General features: G+C 53.1%; 1 protein-coding gene across 1 annotated transcript; it reads left to right on the top strand.

The window, feature by feature from the left end:
• The first annotated feature begins 3,430 nt into the window (after positions 1–3,430).
• On the top strand, positions 3,431–4,870 carry HSPB1 (heat shock protein family B (small) member 1). The gene is made up of 3 exons (XM_033109845.1): positions 3,431–3,889; positions 4,406–4,469; positions 4,559–4,870. Exons 1-3 carry the CDS (start codon positions 3,520–3,522, stop codon positions 4,746–4,748), a joined length of 624 nt encoding a protein of 207 aa, XP_032965736.1. The 5' UTR covers positions 3,431–3,519; the 3' UTR covers positions 4,749–4,870.
• The last annotated feature ends 11,971 nt before the right edge of the window (positions 4,871–16,841 follow it).

The raw sequence follows: 16,841 nt of genomic DNA, 5'->3' as shown, positions 1-16,841 counted from the left end.
CCAGGCTGGGCTGCAGAGTACCTCAGACTTTGGGGCTAGGGATGAGGGGAGGGGCCCCTGATTAAGGAATCCCAGACCCCGCACTGCCCACTTCCCCTCACCACTCACCCTGCCACCCCCACCCCTGTGGCTTCCGGGAAATCCCTGGGGGTGGAGTCAGTTTCCTCTTCACCCCAGAGAAACTACCCCAGGCAGCTAGAGCAGAAGATTGTCAAAGAACATTTGGGCAGGTGGGCAAGTGTGGGGCTGATATCCAGCCCTTGCTCCTCTTGCCAAGCCCTATGGCTGGTTTCAGGGTGCAACCTCCTAGAGAAAAGGCACCTGGTCTGAAAGGACCCCAGAGAGTCTGGCCCAACCCTCCCTGTCCCGACAGGCAACACCTCACCCTGCACCGAGAAGCCCACAGCCCACAGGCCTCCCTGGACTGCCTGGGAAGTCTCCCCCACCGGACAGAGGATCAGGAGGCCTGAATTCCAATCCTCCCCACCCCCTGACCAGCTTTGCCACCTTGGGCAGTTCTGACCCTCAGTTTTCTCATCTCAGTAATGGGACTCTAATAAGATACCTGGATACGCTAGAAAGTTCATACAACTGCATAATTCTCATTAATCTACGTTTCGATATCCAAAAGTAAAAGCCCTCTTCCATTAATAATGATTAATACTTAATGAGCACCAGGCACTTCATGTGCTTAGCTGTGTTTGGGATTCACCACAACCCTGCAAGATGGGCGCGTTTTTGGCCACGTTTTGCAGCTGGGGACATGTAGGCTCAGAGAGGTCACCAGGCCAGTGAACAGCAGCACCCAGATTCAAGTCCATCCTTGTCTGACCTCAAAACCCAGTTTCTCCCACACCCCACCCCCTCTTACCATGACCCAGAGCCACCCATGTCTCCTTTGTTGTTACTGGCAGGGTGCCCTAGAGTCTCTCGAGAACTGGCCATTTGAAGATGGATGTGAATTCTCTGTTCTGTGTCCCCCACCTGCCGTGGGCAGAGGGATGGAGTTATTGCACAACTTCCCTGGCTGGGGCAGTAGGATGGATCCTACCTGCCTGGTGTCAGGCAAGATGAAGGGAGCTTGTGCCTACAAGCCCTGGCAACCAGCCAGGCAGCCTCCACCCAGAGCGTGGCTGGGCCTGGCAGGGCCACACTTGAAAGCATCCATGACCACACCTGCCAGCTCCTTCTAGGGTGGGGCACCTGCACTCCAGTCTGAGCCAAGGTGGGCAGGCAGGGGCGGTGAGGGCCCTCCCGGCTCCTGAGCTCATCCTGACTTTATAGAGGTGAGGACGGGTGGGGCTGGGAACGCCAGGGACCAAAGACCTGGGGCTTTCTGAAGCTGAGACCCTTGGGGGGCAGCCAGGAGCTCCCAGCTGAGACCTACTGATCCAGCAAGGGAAATGGGGCAGAGGTGTCTGCCCCAGGGGTGTCTGCCTCCCACCCCTGGCCCAAGAGAACCCCAGGTGCTCAGAGGCTTTTCCAGAGGTGACATCAGATTCATGGTCCAGCCCCAACTCTTTCCTCATGGGGTGCAGGTGAGTAAGAAGGAAGGCATCCAGGAGCTCTCTCTTGAAGAGGAAATTGAGGCTCAGAGAGGGCATGAGACTTGTTGTTACCCCCAATTCATTGAGGTGAGCGGCCTGGGGTCTAGCTTCCAGCCCCTCAGATGTCCTGAGCAGGGCAAAGCCCCTGCAGCACTGACAGAGTATAGCCTCAGCCCCAGAAAGGGGCAGCAACATGGTGGGTCTCAGAAAGAGAGAAGGCAGGGAAACACCAAGATAGGAGCCCCTGAGGGTAAGAGCCCCAAGCACTAGAGAGGCAAGAGGCTTACTGTGCTGCTGTCTTACAGGAGATAGTGGCCAGTCACTCTGAACCTGTTTCTTCATCTAAAAAGGAAGGATAATAGGACATGGCAGCAGAAGGAAGGCTGGACCAGGATCATGCCTGTGAAGGAAGGAAAGAGGGGACGTTAGGATTATGGCAGGAGCTTAGGGACACCACCCTCTCCAAGCAATGGAAGATGGAGACCTGGATCCCATAGAGGGTCAGATAGGAGGGGTCAAGGGGCAGGCCCCAGGCTCTAAGCAAGAGTGAGCAAACTGTACCACCTGGAGCCCCCTCTCCCTTTGTGCTGTGGGAATAAAAAACAAAAGGGGTTTTGAGATCATGATCTGCAAAAAGGAAAACTGAGGCCTAGAGAAAGGACGGGCCTTGCCCCAAATCACACAGTAAGTCAGTGACAAACCTCAGAGTAGATTCAAGGTTGCTGCATTTCAGGCTTCCTGTCCTCAAGGAAAAATAGATATAATGCGGAGACTGACAATAACCTTCCTCCTCACCTCTTCTCAGCACTAGGACCCAGGTTCTCATCTGGGCCAGCCCCACTGCTGAGGGCAGGGGGGAAATGGCCAGACCCACACATACCACGTTTCCCGGAAAATAAGACCTAGCCGGACCATCAGCTCTCATGCGTCCTTTGGAGCAAAAATTAATATAAGACCCAGTCTTATTTTAATATAATATAAGACCGGGTCTTAATATAAGACCAGGAATATAATAATATATAACATAACATAATGTAATATTAAAACAATACCGGGTCTTATATTAATTTTTGCTCCAAAAGAAGCATTAGAGCTGATGGTCCAGCTAGGTCTTATTTTCGGGAAAACACGGTACCACCGCCTCTGCAATAGGGATGGGTACACATCCTCCTTCTTCCTCCCTCTCTTCAATTCCAGGTAGATAATAACAATAATTATCATGTACCAGGCCCTGGGCTAAAGTCTATGCTTGCATTAAGTCACGTAATCCTCACACCAGCCCAATGGTGTAAGCATTATTATCATCATCCATTTTCTCCATTTTCTAGATGGGGAAACTGAGGCACACAGAGTCTAACTTGCACAAGTTCTTCCAAGTAGTGGCAGAACCAGGATGTGAACCCAGGCAGTCTGGCTCCAGAGCCTACACACCTAAAACCACACCAGACTGCTTCTTAAAACGTAATTTTACAGGGAGTGCCCTTCTAGTTGCTAGATGAGATGCTGCCCCATTCCTGAAGTGCTTAATTAAAGCCACTTAGATCTTAAAAAAAAAAAAAAAAGACATTATTTTACAGACACCCTGTGGTTCAAATGCTGGCTCTGCCACTTCCTAGTTGTGTGGCCTCTCTCAGCTTTGTCCTCCCCGACACAAGAATGGGACTCTCCTCAGCCCGCGGGCCAGCGCTTTAGCGCCCAGGCCTGTCGGGCAGTGGTCACTGTATCAATATCGGTGCTCCAGTCATTTGTTTGGTTATTTGAACGAGAAGGTTCCAGACGTGGGAAGTCTTCCTTGCCCCGCCCCTGCGCCGGTATGCAGGGGGAGGGGCTGCCCCCAACCCGTCATTGCCATTAATAGAGACCTGAAGCACCGCCTGCTAAAAATACCCGGCTGGAGCCCCATAAAAGCGCTTCTTGCTCCAACGCCCGGCACTTCTCCGAGCCTCAGCCAGACGCGCAGATCCGATCCAGCATGGCAGAGCGTCGCGTGCCCTTCTCGCTCCTGCGGAGCTCAAGCTGGGACCCTTTCCGCGACTGGTTCCCGCCCCACAGCCGCCTTTTCGATCAGTCGTTCGGGATGCCGCGGTTGCCCGACGAGGTGTCGCTCTGGTTGGGCCACAGCGGCTGGCCGGGCTACGTGCGCCCGGTGCTGCCGGCCGCCGCCGAGGGCTCCTCGGCAGTGGCCACGCCCGCCTACAGCCGCGCGCTCAGCCAGCAGCTCAGCAGCGGCGTCTCGGAGATTCGGCACACGGCCGACCGCTGGCGCGTGTCCCTGGACGTCAACCACTTCGCCCCCGAGGAGCTGACTGTCAAGACCAAGGACGGTGTGGTGGAAATCACCGGTGAGCCCCCGGCCCTTCGGGCACGGAGCGGGCGGGGCGGGGCGGGGCGGGGAGCGGAGCCCGAGCAGCGAAAAATTAAGCTTCCTGGCCCTGCCCCAGGCCTGTGTCCCCTTCTCTAGAATTGAGTTAGCGGATAGCTCCCAAGGGACCTTTCGGTCCTAAAAACGCCCCATTAAGGGAAGAAATGCCCCCCTTTCAGTTAAGACCCCCAACCTACAGATGACCAAGTTTCCCTGCGCTCACCCACTCCCGGGCCTGCGGTGGCTGTGAAGAGAATTTTGTCTTCCAGCGCTGTCCCCGCCCCTACACCGGGTCCGTGGAGGGGGCGTGTGCGCACGCCCGGCACTGCATCCACCACCCCCAAGTCCTAAACAGAACTCCAGAAGCTTCTGAGGACAGCCCCCGACCCCAAATCCCTCCACCAGTCGGGATCTGCCTTGAGTCCAGGCCGCCAGGTGGGGCGTGTTGGGCTGCGGGCTGGCCCCTCCCTCACCTCTGACCGCCTTCCCTCCGCAGGCAAGCACGAAGAAAGACAGGATGAGCATGGCTACATTTCACGGTGCTTCACTCGAAAGTACACGTGAGTCCTGCGCCCAGTGGTGGGGAGTGGGAGGGGGCCACAGTGACTTACCTGTGTGTGACTCTGGTCCTCCCTCTCTGCATGTCCAGGCTGCCCCCTGGTGTGGACCCCACCCTGGTCTCCTCCTCCCTGTCCCCTGAGGGCACGCTCACCGTGGAGGCCCCGATGCCCAAGCCAGCCACCCAGTCAGCAGAGATCACCATTCCGGTCACCTTCGAGGCTCGTGCCCAGATCGGGGGTCCAGAAGCTGGAAAGTCGGAGCAGCCTGGAGCCAAGTAAAGGCCTTGGCCCTGCTTCGAACCCCCCATTAGCCATCACTGACCATCCCTACCTGTCAGCCTGAATGCTCTTTTGATACCTTTATGTTGTTTTTCTCAAATAAAGTTCAAAGCAACTGCCTGCCACTGCCTCAGACCCTCGTGTGTGTAGAGGCCTAGGGGTTGGCACCGTCGCCTGGCTGACATTCCTTGCTGTGTGCAAAGCCTCATGCTGGGCCCTGTGGGTACAATGATGCCCATTACAGGGTATAGCCCTGCCCTCTGGCCCCTTGTCCATTAAGATAGAAGTAATGATTGTAACCAGCAATTAAAACTCCAAGGGGCAGGTGTGGGAGCTGGGGAAACCAGGAGAGGTTCCTGGCCCAGGACTGGGTACTCAGGGATTCCTAGGCTGGGGTCAGGTGAAGGGGGACAGAGCAGGGCCAGGGGAGGGGAGCTGCCTGGGAGCTCAGGGTCCCTTACTGACCTCGTCATTACTTTATTGTCCTCCCAGAGAGGGACAGGACCATGTAGATGGTATGGGAGGTATGGCAACTTCAGATGACTAAGCGGGGTGGGCCTCGTCAAAGGACCCATCCCCTGATGCCCATGCAGGATGGGCCTGGGCTCTCAGGCTGAGGATGCCCTGCAGACAGTGAGGGCAGAATGGCCTAGGTTTTGGTGGAAGAGAGGCAAAGACCCTGACGACGACGACGGTTGTCGCTCCAAGAGGGCCTGCCTTAACTGGCCCAGGCCGGAGCAGTCACACCTACCTTGGCCCTCTCCTTTGTCTGCCCTCACCCAAGCCACCCTCCTCATACCCAGCCCAAGGAGGGTTCAGAGAGAACTGGGGAGGGAGAAAGCAGATGGGGGCTTTAGAGCCCAGTGTCAGGTACCCAAGAACTTGAGAGACCCCACACTGTCTCTATAGACAAGGTCCTAGAGCCTGAGGCTGTGGCGAGACACTCCTCCATTCTTTTCTAAACTCACAGCCCTACTTTCCCAGGGTCCCCGAGAGGAGTAGCAACCCAGGGAAGAGCCTGGACTACACACACACACACACACACACACACACACACACACACTACACCCCCAACACTGCTCAGCTTCCTGACTTCCCCTCCCTATAGGAGTTCCCTGTTGAGACAGCACAATCTGGAGCAGGCATAAAGCCAAAGCAGGTCTCAACCCTCATAGTCCTCCACAGACCTGGAGGGAGGCCAACAGGGAAATAAATACATGGAACTGCCCAGCTGGCAGCACAAGTCTGGGCCTGAAGGCCAAGGCCCTGTCCAGACTGCACACCCTTCCACCACTCATGTCCTGAGCTCCAGTCTCCTCAATTTGCTGCCTTCCTAGACACACGTCTCAGGTATCACCTGGATGCCTCCATGCTCACATGGCCATGATCCAGAGTTAGCCCATCCAATTCTCACCCTTGCTCTGATCACCAGCACCCTGACGGTTGGCAGTAGGATGGCCCTGGCCTCCACAGGGGTGGCTGCATCCTTCCGCCTTGTCAGAGTTGTAGCAAGGCTGCCAGCTCCTCCGCCAGTGCCCTTGATGCGTGGCAAAGCTGCTGCCAAGCCTTTGGCAAGGTGATCCTCACATCAGCCCTGGGAAGAGGTGCAGTTGGTTAGTCCTGCTTGACTAGGCACAGCGAGCCTCAAAGGAAATGAAGAGACTTGTGCTGGTCCACACAGCGAGTCCTAGAGGGGGCGGGGGCCATCTTTGTGGCCACAGGCAGGGGAGGGCAGGTTAGCTCGGATAGGACGGCTGGGGACAGGGGTTTCCACAGCTTAAAGTGCTGCAAATGAGGCTTGTGAGACCTCAGGAGGAGGAGGACAGGTAAGCAGCTGATCCTGGGGGCCGCTGCCGCTCAAGGGAGCCAGGCTGCAAAATGGCCTGGAGAGAGTTGCCAGGGGCCTCAGACCCCGAGGCCAGGGCCATGTCCTGGGGCAGGGAGGGGTGAGCGCTACAGGAGAGGGTCCAAAGGCAGCAGCTTTGAGGTCCCCAAGGTTCAGGCCATCCATCATCTGGGACACAGCTGGGGAATGGGGTAGGTGGGAGGGGAGGAATTTACTCCTCGCAAAGGAAACAGGCCCCAGTCTCCATAGGAAACTAACGTAGGAGACAAGGAAACTGAGTAGATGCCCTGGGCCACATAAGGCACAGAAGCAGGAGGGGGTCTGAGGCTGGGCTGGAAGATACGGGATCTGAGGCAGCACCATTGGGCAGAGTGGACAGCGCTGGCTGGCTCAGGTCTGGGGCGTCTCATTGGAAGGGGCTGGTGAGCCCCCTGCACTATTGCTGTGGTGCAGGAGCAGTTCCAAGCCTCTCCAGGCCTTTCCCTGATTTTCAGTGGAAAATTTAAGTGGAAAAGATAGGGTCCTTCTCTATCTAAAGGACTCTGATGTCCTTCAAGTCTGCAGATTCAGACATTGGCCTTGATTCGATGAATGCTACCGGTAGCATCTGAGCCCGTCTGCTCAGCTGAAGTTTGTCCATGTTCCGTGCTTCAGGCTGATGACAAAGGCTCCCTTCAGGACCTCTAGTCCCTGTGGCTGCTGGTCATACCTGGCTGGTGCCCATTTCCCCAGGGATCTGCAGAGTGCACAAGCCATAATTAGTTCTGAGTCTCTCCTTTACTGTCTCCCTCCCAGTTGTGAAATCTGCCCTTCCTGTTGGCACATCCTCTGGGCCCAGCACCCAGCCAGTTGGTTCAAGTCCCTGCTCTCAAGGGGGCAAGTGGAGGAAACAGCTCAGTGAGAAGCAGCGTTATGCTTTAGAGAGGGGCTGGGACATCCTGTGGTGTCTCAGTGGAGTGGGGAAAAAGGGATTTCCAAAAGTGACCCTTGTATGACAGGCAAGGAGAAATAGCGTGGGCAAGGACTGGAAGGCTGGTGTTTCAGGCTGGAGGAGAAGTGGCAAGCGAAGGAGAGGACAAATGAGGGAGGTGGGTGGGGCCCTGTCCTGGAGGGCACTGAAGGCCACACTACTGTGTTTCCCCAAAAGTAAGACCTAGCCAGACCATCAGCTCTAATGCGTCTTTTGGAGCAAAAATTAATATAAGGCCCAGTATTTTATATTATATTATATTATATTATATTATATTATATTATATTATATTGCATTACATTACACCAGGTATTATATTATATTACATTACATTACATTACATTAAAGACCAGGTCTTATATTAATTTTTGCTCTGAAAGACACATTAGAGCTGATGGTCCGGCTAGGTCTTATTTTCGGGGAAACACGGTAAGTACAGGCTATTAGAGTCAGCAAAGGGTTTAAGCATCCCTGCTTTAGAAACAAGTTTCCAGATCTTAAAGGAGAGTGGTTGGGAGGGGCCAGCCAAGAGACAGGGGCAATGTGCTACTGAGCTGTGGTGGACATGGGTCCTGCCAGGGAAAGGGGAAAAGGGGCCAGGTGCCAGGATGTAGCAACAGCAGGCTCTGCAGTGTGGGGTAACAGATTGGCTGTGGAGGTGTGGGGAGTAGACGGGGGAAGGGGGGGTAATCTGCTGAGACCTTGGCTTCCTACCCGGGGCTTGCTGACCTCACAATTTCTGTAAGGTCAAGGAGACCTCAGACCTTGGCTGCTGGGGGCGTGAACTGTTTCCACACACTATCATTTTCTCTGCTACAGAGTCAGCCTCCGGTGTGCCAGGCACAGACTGCTCTGTGGAGAGGCTGGGGTGGGGGGCAAGACTGCCCAGTGGACCCCAGGGCTGGGTCCAAGAGATGCGGCCAGAGAGCCTTTGTGATTGGGAAGGGGTAGCCACGGGGAAAAAGGAGAGGAGGGTCAGGCAGGACTGGAGCCCCTGGCCAGGAACTGACCAGGGCGTTAACAGTTAGAGACTCCAGACCCCCTGGTCTTCTGGCAGCCACCAAGCCCTACCTTACCCTGGCAGAGCCCAAGCAGGGCAGGGATCAGGCTGGCCAGGTCCTATCTGCTGGTCTTACCCTTGATTTCCTGCACCTCTGTACCCCACCTCCACAGGCACACAGTGGGACCTGGGGGTTTGGAACAGCCCCGGAGCTCAGGTCTTGGCCCCAAGCCCAGATTTGCACAGCAGCAATGAACTGCCAGCCCAGGACCAAAGCAGGGAAGGAGACGGAGGGAACTGCATGGGTGAGGGCAACTGGGTGAGCTTGGGCTGGTCTTAGCCAGAATTGGGCACTGGGTAAAATGGGGGCTCAGACCTGCCCTCATGTTGCTCTCCCAGGAAAGTGGCCCCAAGGAATGTGGAGGAGGCCCAGCATGTGCCCCTCACCCCCAAAGCATGTATCGTCTCTCCATCAATCAACGGCCCTGTGTGCCAGCTCTGAGGAGCACAGGGTCCCCTGAAGGAGACCTGCAAGTGAGCAGGCACTCACTCCATGCCTGGCACAATCCTCTCAGTCAAGGGCTCTGGGTCCTCTCCCCCTCTTCCACCTGGCCAGGTGACTGGACATCACTGTATACATCTAACCCTGCCTCCCAAGGATGAGCCATATTCTCTCTGACTTCTTAGGAGATAGTTCTGCCAATCGCTAGTTGCTCTGGGAAAGCAGGCAGCATGAAAAGTGCCAGGAATCGCAGGCTTCGCTAAGAAGGGACTCTCTGGGTCAGCAGCAGAATTGCTGAATGGCTTCAGGTAGGAGCATGGAGGGTGGAAGAGCTTCACTGGCCAGCCAGCCACCTCCCTCTCCACTGATGGGCAGACTGAGAACAAGAGAAAGTTAAGTGCCCGGCCAGGGAGGAAAGATGTCTGGAGACCCTGGGGAAAACTGCCCAGCGTGGGAGGAGGGATCTTTGCAGCATAATGTCCCCCTCCCACCCTTCCTTCCAGCCTTGCTCACCTACCAGCCTGGCAGTGGTTGGATAAAGATGGGGCACTGGTGGCTCAGGGATTGCCACGGTGGACGGCGGTTACCCCACCCCCAGGGTTAACAGCAGAACCTGCCAGGAAGGCTTGGACTAAAGAATGAAGAGAAGGGGCAGGAGCAGCACTGTTCAGGAAAAAGCACTGGACTGGGGCCAGGTCTGTCCATGTCAGAGATACGGCCTGGGGTCCGGCCCTGCTCTGGGCTGTTTCCATTCTGAGGGATCTGCGTGGCCTCTGAGGCCCCTCCTACCCTGACTGCCTGTTGGTGTGCTCAGCACGGTGCCGAATGGGAATCAAAGGAGAATCACGAAGATTGGAGGCTGCCCAGGGTCGGTCTCCTAACAACGGCAGGAAGGCCAAAGTCCAGGGGCGCCAAAGATGTAAGGATGGCTCTCTGCAGGACCAACAAGGGCCCTTCATGAAGAAGGCTTCTGCCTTGGCCCTGACCCCAGGGCAGGTCTGGGTAACCCTTTTCTTCCCACATCATTCCCCCTCAAGATGGTTTCATGAGAGTCCTTTTGAGTCTGTTTAGGAATGGCGATGAGAGTCTGTGTGTTTGGAGGGGGAGGGAGATGGGGGGACAATGGGACAGGGAAAGAGAGAACTTAATCCGGTGACTGGCTGATCAGAGAGGTCACTGAGCCCTCTCCCCACCAAGCCCCCTCCCTCTCTGATCCCCACCCCCACCCTGAAGACCCTCATCTCTAGGTGTGACCAGCCTGAAAGCCTTGAACCCTGGGAGTGTCCCCACATGCCCCACAGGCAGGGGTTCTGGAGCCCCAAGGCAATGGTCTCTGGGTGAGAAGAGTGATTCTGGAGGAGTAATGAATCCCAGGCAGCAGGCCCCACCAGCGCAGGCCTCATGTTGTACTGGCCAACTCCAGAAGGGAAGCCTGGACCCCACCTGCCACAGGGATGGGGCAGTGCCAAGGCAAGCCTGGCTGGGTGTTTCCTTCTCTGCCCCTCTCCTCCTCCTCGGCCTCCATGGGACATAAAGTAAGTGACTGCCCCCTGGTCAGTCACTGGTACTCTTCTCCCAGAGACATCCAGATACCTGGTACCACTCACCCCAGAACATTTGGGAATATCTGTCCAGGTGCTGGATCCTGCCAGGTCCAGAGCAGAAATGGGAGCAGGAGACCCACTCTTGGAAAAAGCACTAAAACTTCTCTGCCCCACCATGCCGGTACCTACTATGCCTTTTGGTTCCTGTTTTTCTCTGCTCTGGGTCTCAGTCTCTAAGAGCCATTAAGTCTCCTAAGAAGTTCCTCCTGGAGAACCCAGCTCACTTCCCTGGCTGCCACCCCTGTCTCTGCTTTGCAGGATTTGGCAGCCAAGGCCTGGAGCCAGAGCCGCTGCCCTACCCTGCTGCATAGGTACTGACCACTGCTTGTTATTATACTAATCATAACTGGGCACCTGCTAGCTGTCAATCACTCCTTAGCTTATTAAATCTTTAGAGCAACCCTATGTCACCCCGAGGCAGCACAGGGCTGCAGCTATGCTTTTGGCCACTGGTGTCAAATTTCCTGGGTTCAAATCCCCATTGGGCCACTTACTAGCTATGGGACCTTGAGCAAGTTATTAAGTTTTAGTTTTTTCCTCTGCAAAATGAAGCTGATTATATGAATTAATACACGTGAAGCCTTTAGAACAGTGCCTGCAGCATACAGTAAGCACCAGTCAATGCCAGACGTTTTCATGAGGTAGACTGTATTATTCCCATTTTACAAATATGGAAACTCTGAAAGGCTAAGGAACTTGAAAAGTTACGACACATAACTAGGACATGGTGGGATGGGAATTCAAATCCTGAGCTCTGAAGCTTTCTGCCACTGACAGCCCTTCATTTAGAAAATGACAGGCATTGCTGAGTGACAGAAATCTCACTTTTCTCAATAGTCAGTAACCACTGACGCTGATCTTCCATTCCTAAATCTAGGTTTGATTGTGCCTTGGACGCCCCATCCCCCACCCCAGGCCTCAGATCACACAGCTCTATGTTGGGAGATGAGAGGATGTATTTGACATCTGATTCTGGCTGAAACCCTGGGTGGCTACCCTTCAGTTATGAGCGTCTATCCAGGAGTGTAGGGGAGGGAAGGGCATTCAGTGGGGAAACAGCCCATGCACAGAGGAGGGTGCGGCTGTGACAGGGACAGGCAGCCGGTGAGGCAGGCTGGGGCCTGGCTGTACCACAGAGGACCTTGAATGCCAAAGAGAGGAAGGGGCTGCCTCAGTGTCCTCAGGACAGCTGGTCTACTCCCCATCTCAGCGCTCTGCCACGGCGCCAGTGTGTGAGGTGACAGAACTGACAGAGCCAAGCCGCCAATCCCCTTGGAGCCCTTCCAACTGTTGTGCGGGTCAGCAAGCTCCACAGAGCTTCCCCTGCAATAGGCAGGCCTCCCGGGGCTGGCTCCAGACGAGCGGTATGTAGGTGAGAAAGCACGGCAAACCCACACAGGACACTAGAAGTCGAGTCGTTCGTCGTTCTGATGAGGAAACTGGGGGGCAGACAAGGAGTCAAAGGCCCAGGAGGAGCCTGAGGCTCCGCCCTCCCAAACCAGTTCCCTCCACCGACAAGGCGAAAGACAAAGCCAGAGTTGTCGCTAATGCCCTATAAGGCGTTACAATGCTCTGTAGAGCCCAGACCAGGTTACTCCGGGTGACAAAGGCGCACGCGGAGAGTGGTGGGCAGAAGGCGGAGACGGAGGAGAGGAAGGTGGAAAAGGGAGGATGAAGCCCAGCCGCGGGAGCGAAGGGAGCCTGCTAGCGGCGCTGGCGGATCCTGGCACAGGGACCCAAGCCCTAGCAACAGGCCGACCATTGGAGGAGTGGTCAGACTGGCCTGTGATTGGCTCTCGCCAAAGTCCGCGATTGCGGGCGGGCCGCGTCCGGGCTCATGTACCGGTGGGTGTCTGGCCTTCCCTGGAAACTTCACGACCCTGGGTCGTCAGAGGCCCGCGTTCTTCAGAGTGGGGGCTCGCCGAGTCCCGCGACGGGGCTATCACGCGCGACAGGGCCGCAGCAGCTCACCCACGCGAACTCGCCTAGGGCCCAGGTGTTTGGGGGTGGAGTGGCCAGAGAGAAGCCCGAGGACAGAGCGCCTAGTTGGGTTGGCGCTCGTGGCGGGATGGGCTCTGGGGCGCTTGCTGCTGTCACGGGACCTGGGCCAACCCTGGGTATTGTGAGGGCTTGCAGGCAGCAGAACCTAGCTGAAACCGCCGGGCTCGGGTCGGGCGGGGCTCCGTCGGTGCGGGCCAGCTGCAGAGTCGGGCGGCGCCCAGCGGGGGGCAGCAGAGGACGACGCCAACCTAGGTGGGGGCGGGGCCGGGGCCCAGACTTGCTCTGTGATTGATGCTGAATCCCCCCTTCAACTCCAAGGCCCTGCAAACCGTTTGGTAACCCAAGTAATGGGGCGGGGGCGGCCTGGTCAGTCGTCGCTGGTACATTTTTGGGTGCAGAAGCCTTGAGGGATAGGCCAAATCTGTTTCGTTTTGCTACCCTGGTTCACTTTGGCTTGTCACCGCTAGGCTAAGGAAATCTAAATCCTAATATGCCACTGGGAGCAATTGTTACACCTTTTGCTTACGCCCTACTGCCCAGCAGTGCGATGTAGTATTTAGGGAGATCATATGGAAATGCTTGCAGTCAGCCACAAGCTGCTCCTACTTTATCCTGGTTACCCATCCTTGACTTCCTAAATTGACCTTGTCTGTATTTTGAATGTAATCTAATTTAGGGCAAAAGAATGGTTTTCACTCAGTCTTCCCATTCTCCAACCTAGAACTAATCACTGAGGGACCACATCATTCCCCAAAAGGAATGCTTTTAAAACCGAGCAGGCAAAAACACCTGTGAACCATGACATACCTCCATATTTTGGGAGGCAAAACTTTTGAAAGGCAATATGCTTTGAAAACAAACCTAATGGAATCCAAGATGAATATTCCACCAAACTTTAAAGAATTGACCAACCAGCAAAATCCCACCTCTAAACTCAGGCTTCAAGCTAAGTAAGAGTGAAAAGAGGTTGAAGGTGTCAATGTCTTTTCTTGGCACCTATCAAAGAGCCAGTAAGTAGTGGGGTAATTTGTCCACCATGGTGGGAAGAACTAGTTAACACCAATACCGTGTTAAAACAAGCCTAGATTCATTCTCCTGATATAGATTAAACATGAAGGCAGCCTCTCAGACACACCTCCCTGTTCCTGAGAACTCCCAGGAACATGGTGGGCTACATGCACTGTTTCACCACCTCCCCCAGACACAGGCAGAACAGCTGCAGGCCACCAGGACTCACCAGACCAAATGAGCACGTGTGAGGTGGTTTGCTGAGTCTAAGCAAGTGATGATTGGGCACCTCGTAATACTTTTTCCATCCAGGAGGAGCAGGAGGGTTTTAAAGAGGCAACATACCCTAGCCTAGGAGACTCAAAACAAGATGGTCCCCATGGAGGCAGGCCCTCCCTCTAACCTGTTGTTCAGAACTACAGCTTAGTCCGCATAGGCTCAGGTAGCAGGCCCTGGTGCTGGCTGCTGCTTAGGACCACCTGACTGTGGGGGAGAGCCCCGGCCAGCCCCTGTTCAATTCAAATTCAGTCCATGTGAACCACTGAAGGCTGGATGGAGGAATCATTTAAAACGATTACACAAGACAAAAATGTGCCCAAACAGGGATGGGAACAAGTTAAATGACACAGGAGTAAACAACTGGACAAACCCAGAATATGGGCCATTCTGTAAGACCATCCAAGTAGCCTGCTCTTTTTTTTTTTTTTTTTTAAGATTTTATTGGGGAAGGGGAACAGGACTTTATTGGGGAACAGTGTGTACTTCCAGGACTTTTTTCCAGGTCAAGTTGTCCTTTCAATCTTAGCTGTGAAGGGTGCAGCTCAGCTCTAGGTCCAGTTGCCATTGCTAGTTGCAGGGAGTTGAACTGGCAACCTTGTGGTTGAGAGCCCACTGGCCCATGCAGGAACCGAACCGGCAGCCTTTGAACCGGCAGCCTTCGGAGTTAGGAGCACGGAGCTCCAACCGCCTGAGCCACCAGGCCGGCCCCCGCCTGTTCTCTTGAAAGTATCAGAGAAGAGGTGGGAGAAACAGAGGCTAAAGGAACCTGATAATGAAATCCAATTAATTTTAATTAGATTCTAGTTGGTGTGTGTGTGTGTGTGTGTGGGCAGGGGTTTACAAAGAGCTACTAAAGGCATTCTGGGGACAATCTGGGGAAATTTGGATGTGGATATAGGGAATTATTGATTTCCTTCGGTGTGATAACAATGTGGTGGTTATGTAAGAGAATGTCTTTATTCTTAGGAGAAATATGAACAGAGGAAAATGTCGTTACTTCCAAGGTTCCACAAGATAGAAATATTAAGCAAATATGATAAAATGTTAACTGTCACTATCAAGTAGTAGGTATTTGGTTGTCACTGTGCCATTCTTTTTACCTTTTGTCTGAAAATTTTCAAAATAAAGGGTTGGGGGTAAAGTGCCCCAATACCACTTAGCTAGCTAGCTACCCTTTACTTGGGGTTAAATCTAGTTCAAGAGGTACTTATTGCGACCACCAAATTTTAATTATCCATATTTAAAAATCACAAGGCAAAACCTTTTATGATCCAAGAGTCTCCTGATAGTAAATATTTTAAGCCTTGTGGGCAAAATATGCTCTCTCTTTGCATTTTCTTTACAACACATTAAAAATGTAGCTCGAAGGCAATACAAAAACCTGTTTTAGACTACACCCTTTTGTATTAATGTGCATGTACTACCTATTCAAATAAAAAACAAAAAAAATCATAATGCTCCCCAAAATAATTCCTGTTGACTTTCCTATAGTATGGGTAATTAAGTGCCATTTCAGAATATTACTTAAGTTGGGAAATTCCAGTCCATTTTGTCTTGCCAGGTACGGATTAAGTATGAAGACACCAACATTCCTACGACCAGGTATTGAGGACTCATCAGGGTAACCCAGCCACTCTTAACCTCCTCACTGACCACAGGTTATCTGTGGTTAGAGGTAAGGTTTGTGGAATTCAGATTCAACCACATTTATCCTCTCCAGACCAGAAACTGGAAAATTCAAACCAGCAGGCTATAATTAGCAAGCTGGTATCCCACATTTTACTATTTTCATTAGGCTGGTGACCACTTATTGTCAACTCCTGGAAATGGAGAACAGTGTTACCCAGCTAGTTTTCAGAAGATTGTTTCTCCAAGCTTGCTTTGAGAACTGGGCACCCAGAAGGTAGCTGCCATTCTTAGCCACTCGGATCAGCCAGTGAGTCAACATGCAGTTTCAGCTGACCGGCGCAGAGGCCAGTGTATGTGGTAATGACACATAAATAGAACGGAGGAAAACCACTCCCACTGAACAGCAAGCAACTTACCTGCTACACTAAAAGGTCCCGCCACTAAATCTCATTTGATGACCCCTCTACTCCACCCGCCAATTTCTGGGAATGGAGAATTGTGCTCTGTGGATGCCCCAGCAGGGTGGATTATTTACTCCTTTACAATTACTCTCCTGCCCCTCCCTCATCATCTTTATGTAATTGCTTCACACTAAGTAAGTTTTTCAAATTCTAGAGTGCCTGAGGAAGGGGACCTCTCCTTGGTGCCCAACCCGGGGCATGATGCAATTCCTGAATTACACCTTTCTTAATCTCAACTCTATAGGGCCATCTTTTCCACTACTTGGTGTGATGCCAGATTTTTTTCCAAATACTTCAACTTTACATATCACAACAGATTGAATGCAGAAGCAGCTATGAGAGTCCAGCTGAGCTCTATCTAGTAAAAGATCAGCAAAACTATAAACAGTGCTACTGTTTTTTGTTTCACAAAACAATTACTTTTCATGAAATTGTTATTTACCTTAACATATGAGTTTTCATTACTTTTAAGTAAATGACTCTTTTCTAGTTTTGATATACCCCACATAAACAGTAAGAGTTGTGTAAAGGGATCCTGAGATGAAAACGTCTGAAAACTGCTTCATTAAGGAACTTTAAAACTGGACAGAAATGCAGTAACAGACAGCATTTTATCTCAAGAAATTTGAGTGTGTGTGTAAATCTTCTGGGCAAAATCCAGCCTTCTGTCAAATTCCGGGTACTCGGAACGGGAAGTTACACCAAAGAAACAAGGTGTAAGGGTAGCAGCTTCTGATGAGCCTTGGCCTGTTATTTTCAATATGCTTGACTGTTCGGATCTTGCCTGTATCTG

Source organism: Rhinolophus ferrumequinum, chromosome 7, assembly GCF_004115265.2.
Source record: "Rhinolophus ferrumequinum isolate MPI-CBG mRhiFer1 chromosome 7, mRhiFer1_v1.p, whole genome shotgun sequence".
Taxonomy (NCBI): Eukaryota; Metazoa; Chordata; class Mammalia; order Chiroptera; family Rhinolophidae; genus Rhinolophus; species Rhinolophus ferrumequinum.
The sequence above is the reverse complement of the archived record's forward strand: the minus strand, read 5'-3'. Positions and strand labels throughout refer to the sequence as shown.

Coding starts and splice junctions, on each gene's coding strand:
- HSPB1 (XM_033109845.1), top strand. CDS start 3,520: ATGGCAGAGCGTCGCGTGCCCTTCTCGCTCCTGCGGAGCTCAAGCTGG. Junction 3,890..4,405: donor CGGTGTGGTGGAAATCACCG/GTGAGCCCCCGG, acceptor TTCCCTCCGCAG/GCAAGCACGAAGAAAGACAG. Junction 4,470..4,558: donor TGCTTCACTCGAAAGTACAC/GTGAGTCCTGCG, acceptor CTGCATGTCCAG/GCTGCCCCCTGGTGTGGACC.